Source organism: Egretta garzetta, unplaced genomic scaffold (assembly GCF_000687185.1).
Source record: "Egretta garzetta isolate BGI_Z169 unplaced genomic scaffold, ASM68718v1 scaffold439, whole genome shotgun sequence".
NCBI classification, from domain to species: Eukaryota; Metazoa; Chordata; class Aves; order Pelecaniformes; family Ardeidae; genus Egretta; species Egretta garzetta.
Window position 1 is genome coordinate 122,905 of NW_009260803.1, and position 7,040 is coordinate 129,944.

The 7,040-nt window shown below is 41.9% G+C and overlaps 1 protein-coding gene across 1 annotated transcript; it reads right to left on the reverse strand.

Annotated features, from left to right (window-relative positions):
* Window positions 1–1,305: 1,305 nt before the first annotated feature.
* Window positions 1,306–7,034, reverse strand: CAMLG (calcium modulating ligand; the record flags this gene model as incomplete). The annotated part of the gene is made up of 4 exons (XM_009646885.2): window positions 1,306–2,850; window positions 4,532–4,597; window positions 5,279–5,733; window positions 6,977–7,034. Coding segments are annotated over 4 exons (771 nt in total), but the record flags the coding sequence as incomplete, so codon positions are not given.
* Window positions 7,035–7,040: the final 6 nt, after the last annotated feature.

Here is a 7,040-nt window from a genome sequence, read left to right on the forward strand (position 1 = left end):
GGAAGGCCCGGGCAGCGCCCCGGAACAGGCAGCACCCCGAAATGGGCAGGAACAGGCAGCGGGCAGGCACGAGCAGTGGGCAGGCATGGGCAGAGCCCCGAAACGGGCAGGAACGGGCAGCACCCCGGAATGGGCAGCTCCGCCACCCCGCTGCGCGCAGAGGCCTCAGCCCCGTCCTTGCTGCCCAGCCCAGGCGGGATTCCCGGTGCAAGGTGTCCGCCGCGCACCACAACCCTCCTCCCGAGCCAGGACAGACCGCCAAGGAAGGGGGTAACAAATATATTTTTAATAGAAAACAATCAGTTTGGCAATAAACATTAAATAGAATTATGTACATGAGCAGAGATAAATTAAAAACTGACTAGACGGGATTCATTTCTTGACTGAAGGGGCCAAGTGCCATTTAGCTCAAGCGCCCTCCTGGTCCTTCCCCCAGCCCACCCCGAAGCCGTTGGGCAAAACCAAGCGATAACGGGCTGAAAAGTTCCAGGTTAGGTCTTGCAGCAAGATTTCTCTCACTACTCGAGAAGAAAACCCGTTTCATCTTCCCTTGCATATAAGGATGGTGCAAGGGGTGAACGTACAGCACGTGGGTCAGCACTTCTAGCATTTAGCCACACAGGATTAAAAGTGTTAAGCTGAGCATGAAAAATCCGTTGCTTTTTGTAGATGTCAGCAGACAGTATTTTTGCAATTTATTGATATTACATTTGGGCATGTAAATAGCGTCAGAACAAGCGTAACTTGAGAAAACTCATTATTTACATCTCTCAACCTGAATTTAAATGACAGCTATTTCGATTTGCTGACATTCCTGTCTAATATAAACAAATTTAAAGCTTCTGAATAAATATTTGTGCTATTAGACCTAAATCAGAATCTTTTGCAGCCCAGCCCTGGACACCTGTAACATGATACTCACAGTAAAATAATCAGTAAAAACACAAAAAATATCAAATCAAAACGTAAGTTCCTTGTTTCCATGCCACAAACAAACCTGTCTCTAACTTAGGGTCATGAATGCAGCGCTAAAATTACAGCAGGACACTTTTAACACAAAAAAGCAGAAAGCAGGGCTACTTAAAGAGGCACAATCAAACACTTCTGCTGCCTAAAAAAATTTCTGCAGACAAACCCCAAGATAAATAGGTGTTTCTCTACACTAAAAAAAGGCATTGACCTAGATTACCTGAAAGGCCAGACTCTAAACAGAAAACTGCAAGTTGAAAATAATACCAAATTTAGCTTCAACAGAAATTTTCACAGATCATCAGCGTTTAAGTTGACTGTTTGGAATGACGCTTCCTTCCTCTCGCTGTGCAAAATCCCTAGGAGACTGGAAACAAGATCATTCGCTAGCTCCCTACTTTATCCAGTGATGGGACTCATCCATATTTGTTTTCTTTTTGCCTTTGTGGCTGGACATCCACGAAAAAAAAAATACAAAATGCTACTCTCCCTTCATACATAGAACTTCATCTGGGAGTCAGCTCAAAGTGCTATTTTTTATTTCACCGCCACCTGCAGCGTACAGGATTTAAACAGGAATGGTTACTGAGATTTCACCAGGCTGATTTCAGAGACATACCAAAAAAGTTCATGTACAGAGCTCTGCTGAATCAAAGATTGTATGCTGCTGGGTGCAGCATGCCACAGCAGGAGCAAAACCCCTCTGCAGTTAAGATCCTGTTTACATGAAAATGTCTGGTAATAAACAGAGACAAACTGCAGAAATTAATGTCATATTGAAGTTGTCTTGAGCAATCCTGCAGAGCTAGAAAAAAACCCAGTGCCCTTGTAAGTTTTACATATACTAGAGCAAACATTTGCTACTGCAGGTTGGTTGCCAGGATATATGACCTTCCCCTCATGAGCTAAACTGTTAAAATAATAATAATTAAAAAAACCCAAACCCAGGTGAATGAGCTACACTAGGATTAGGTTGCTGGAAACTCACTAACAGGTGAGTTTAACAATTTTATTTCTTCCTACTTTTTGACTGATGACATTTGTAAGCAACAGGGCTTTTTTGGTGTTGGCTTTGCTTAATTGTTTTGCACTATAATCATCAAATTAAATTAATCACAATCACAAATAATGTATTTGGCGAGGATTAGGACAACAAAGTGGCATGTTTCACCAACATTCTCCAGAAGCAGCTACGTGGTTCAACATTCTGAACATGAACATGGGGTTGCAGGGATTTCTTTTATTTAGAGCTTTCTTAAAAAAAATGGGAACACCACAAAATGAGCAGTTCTCGTTAGCTATAGCCATACTGGATATGTACACGTCTATGTTTGTGCTGAAAGGAATTCTCTGTTCTCACTGAACACAAAGACAGCTTTGTAAATGTTTTTGAAGGAGGCTGAGAAGGGCATCATCTAACTAAGCCAAATAAATCATCCACTGACACTTGCATCCTATTCTTCACATTTATAATAGGCAGACACAGTATTTAAATAAACCGAACCAATACAACTGGCAGTCTGGGACCCTGCTCTTCCTTTCCCAAAATGACTGGATTTAAGGCTCCTTTCAAGCATTCGAACAGGTAAGAATTTTAATGAAGGTTTAAACCTCTCCGCAGTCAGATGACATCAAAGGAATACAGTCCAGAAAGCTTTAGTGTAACTACAGTGCTGAATTCTGCAGCCATCATGGTACTTCAGAACCAAAAAACAGTGTAAGTTCATGGCAAAAGATAAAAGTAAAGAAATAGACACAAAGGTCTGTGAAAACATCTCCCATTTTGCTGTAGGTGTCCATGGAGCGACTAATCACTTCTGCAGGGATTCCAGACAGTAAAAGAGCAGCAGTTAATACCGTTGTTTTCACCTTCTTCTCACACTAAAAGAAAAAAAACAAACAAACCAATACTATGTTAGTTCTTCTGCTATAATCCAATTCTGCTTTACATGTCATGAACGTTGTGCCAATTTCAGACACAGCCAGGCACATTCCAAGTTCATTGGTAAGAGTAGCAGGTTTGGACTGATTCTCCTCAAACGTGCTCCAGGATTCACAGCACTTATCCTAGCTACAGATTCATGCTGCGATGGATCCACTGGGGCTGAGCGAGAGGCTGGTTAAAATCAGACAAAATTCATCACAGATATTATGCCTACTTCAGGCTGGCACTCTGAGCAGGCTGCAAAGTGGGGCTGTGCAGCAGCTTCTGCACGAGTGGGAAGCATCCCAGACAAGGGCAACCTGGAAGTAAGAAGCCAAGCCAGGCATCTCCACTGGCAGAACAGGATTAATCTCATCATGCTACTCAGCAAAAGAACACTGCTACTTTTCTAACACAGAAAAGTTATTTAGAATTGAAAACCAACTGTTCCTTTCTATTTTAGTATGACTCCATTTGACAGTTTTATCCTCTGAACTCAGAAATGCCTCCAAACCCTTTTGACAGCTGCTCTTCTCTCCTCAAGATGACAAATCCCAATGATGCAAAGTCTGACAGGCAGGAAAAGGTGACAGTGGCTGAAAATTTGATGATACTTGCTGGATTTCTTAATTTAATCCAATCTAAATTAAGCTTTCGAGAATCCTTCTAGGTTTCATGAGAGAAAAATGAAGGATAACAAGCCGACTGAGCTCATCTGGGTATAAGTGCAGTAAAAGCAAGTTGTAGAAATGAACTACCCCTTTAAATTCTGAAACTGGAGAGTTGATTTTAAAAAACAGCAGAAACACGATCAAAAAGATCTAGCAGATGAGCTAGTGCAAGTCTAAGGCTAATTCTATGGTTTTGTGTTTTGACACGTCAGCTTAGAATGACTACTATGAAGTTTAGTTTTCAATGATATACTTAAGTACAAAAGAACCGCTTATTTATTCTGATTTTCTACAGCTAATCTATTATTCCTTTTAAAATGCACGTGTTCCCTTTCAACTATGGATTGAGCATCATTCAACCCCGCTTTGCGCTGTAGACCTGACAAAATCATCAACCAAATACTTCAGCACAGTAACTGGGGTAAATATATAAAGCAAGTGCTCATAGCAAATCTTGCTGATCACCAGCAAGTTGCACACACAAATAAATGTCTCATTTCCAGTTGCCATTCAGACTGATACTAGCAATGGAATGCAGAGCCCTTAAAAACCCAAGGACTGTGTCATTTTGTAGCAAACATCCTCCCAAATTTTCTCCAGGTATCATATGCAAAATGGCTGTTGACAGAGCAAACGGTAACCACAGAAGAGCACCATCTGGGAGAAAAGCAAAAGTTTCGTAAATATGTGAAAGAACTACCTGGCTTTCCTGCTCAGATGCTTTTAATTAGGCTACAGCTAAACAAGTTGCTAGTCCACGTTTTCACAGCAGCTCTAAAAAAGATTTGGACTAAATCTGAGAAGATTAAAAACTAGAATCAACTATCAGCGTTTGGTAACTCTCAATTCCACAGCTTAAAACAAGGGAAGGACACTTCACATGCATTGATCCTAAATCAATACAATCTAAGCACAAGTTTAAATTTAAAACATTTCAAATTAATCTAATTCTGAAAAAATATTTTACCTTTGGAAAGTACTTGGACAGTCCCATGTAAGCAAGTTGTAGAGTAAGAAATGGTGCAAATATTGACTGAAGGAACAGAAAAGAACACACAAAAATTAACTTTGTCAGAAGAAGCTAAGAAAACACAGAAATCTAATGCTTCCCAAGTCATAAAAGAGAATTAGGTAGGTAAAAAAATAATTTGTGCACAATAGCAACAGCAATCTTGAATACTACAAACCTAAGGAGACAAGTTACAGGTAAAATATAAGGTTCTGTCTTATTTTCTTTGAGCCTAAAAACCTGAAATTGCAAAGTATACAGCAGCGGGTAAAAATGAGCCCAGCGATCCAGGAGGTGGCAGGCTGCACTAGCCACACACCTCTACAGTGGACTGGCAGACACCTGGAATACTGAGGAAATACTTTTCTCAGAAGACTGATAAAGGAGTAGGATCTGCTTATCTTGGGACAACTATGGTTGTTCTTACTCTATTATTCTTTTGTAGACTTCAAACTAGAAGAGCAGTTGACTCACGCTCACAAAGACGGGAATAAACTTGCAGGGGACTTAAGCTGCAACAGCTATTCCAGTGCTTCTGCTGCTCAAACAAAACTGTTTTATACAGTTGTTGGAAATGTAAAGAGTGCTTGAAGTTCCCAACTCAGTCACTACTGACAGATTTCAGCCCTAGATAAAGAGTATTTTACAGTGAGAATGCAGTAAACTAGCAAAACAGAATAGGATTGTTTGTTTCCCTGAACTCACCAAGTACTTGCACACAAAAGCCCTGACTGCAATGGCAAGCAGAGCACATCCCACCAATCTAAAAATGCGGAAAGAGTCAAACTCCTCCACTGCATTCCCATTTTCTTGGCTTGGCTTCTCATTCATCAGCTGGTTCCTCAGCTTCAGAGCTTCATCAAATCTGGATAAGTACTGGTCTAATCCATGTCTAGGTGGCCGTGGTGCAGCTTCAGATGGCAGTTCCCCTCTACTACGGTGACGGAGCTCACTTGTACCCTCATTGACAAGCTCTGGAGTTTTACTGAACAAGTCCTTATCCCCTTTGAGGTCTACCATGCTGCCTGCGTGGTCAGCCGTGCCTGCCATGTTACAGACAGAATCACCAAGCACGATTCGCTTGGAAACAGAAGGAATGGGAAGGGAGTTTGATTTATCTTGTTCATGTTGAAGTTTTGATTCTGTGTGACTTTCATCATCTAAAGAAGAGAAACAAAAATACAGAGTTACGCACATCGGGTACGTGGAACAACACTTTAGCCGTACTGGACTGGGGTCCTGGGTTAACGTCACCGCTTCCAAAGTGAAAACACAGATTTATGATTCATAATTGTGCTAATTATTAATCACAAAGCCCTTTGGCATACCTGAATACAAGCAATCCCATTTTAAAAAGAAATGGGCTCAGCTGATACACAACCTGCTTGTGTATCAAAGGAAAGATTTACACTCAGACTTAGGTTACGCCACAGATGATGACAATGAAAAGGGAAGAGCACAGCATGGAACCAGCCTGAAAATGCTCACCAGCTTCAACAGAATTATGTGTTTAAACAGCGGGACTTGGCACACTCCTGTCTCCCCCCACCAGCCTACAAAGAACCCTACCTGCACCGCATGCTTTGCATGGCAGGGCACTTGTCGGAAATGGTGCAGACATGAGACAGAAAGCTGTGCAATGCAGGTTAGAAGTTGAAGCTGTCAGTCAGCAATGGAAAAATGAAAAGACTGGATTTCCTCAAGCAACAACACTGCATGCACAAGAGGAAAGATGTTCCAAATACACGGAGCATCATAAAACAAAAAAAGATGAAGATTTGCAGAAAGTGAATCACACAGAAGCATTAAAGACTGACAAATGAGCAGGCAGTAGAAGTGTACTTTGGCTTGTTCTCCTCTATTGTCAGAGGCAAAGCAGCATTAACCTGCTCTGTATTAAACCTGAAGACCCCATCTTAGAGCGAAAGAGGTGATGCCAGAGAACAAAAACCAAACTGAGAGGCATGCAGAGCGGGTCTGGTCCTACCAGAGAGGAAGAACCAATGCTTGAAGGGTATTTTTCAGTATTAAAGCAGACTGATTCATGGCTTACGGGCATCCTTGTAAACTGAAACCTGAGAACTCTTTCCTGACAAGACAGTCAGCCTCCTCGAAGTATGTACAGAAAGATAAGTGACCTACCTATGATTCTGCAAGAAAATTCTGCATGCCAACCACAACCATCCAATGACTGGTTGTTATCCAAATGCGAGAAAACTTTGATATACAAACCCAGCTGTGAAACCCAGAAGTTACCGAATGAAAACGTGGGGGAAGCTCATGGGTTCTTCAACTAAGAAAAACTACTCGAAGCGAAATGACAGCTTGCCTGCCCGCCAGGTAAGAACAGCGCCAGGCCCGAGACCCGAGCTCGGCAGGGTTCTGCCGACAGACGTATCGTACCCGCGGGTCCCTCGAGGGCCACAGAAGGTCCCGCTGCGATGAAAGCATCACTGAAACGAAAGAT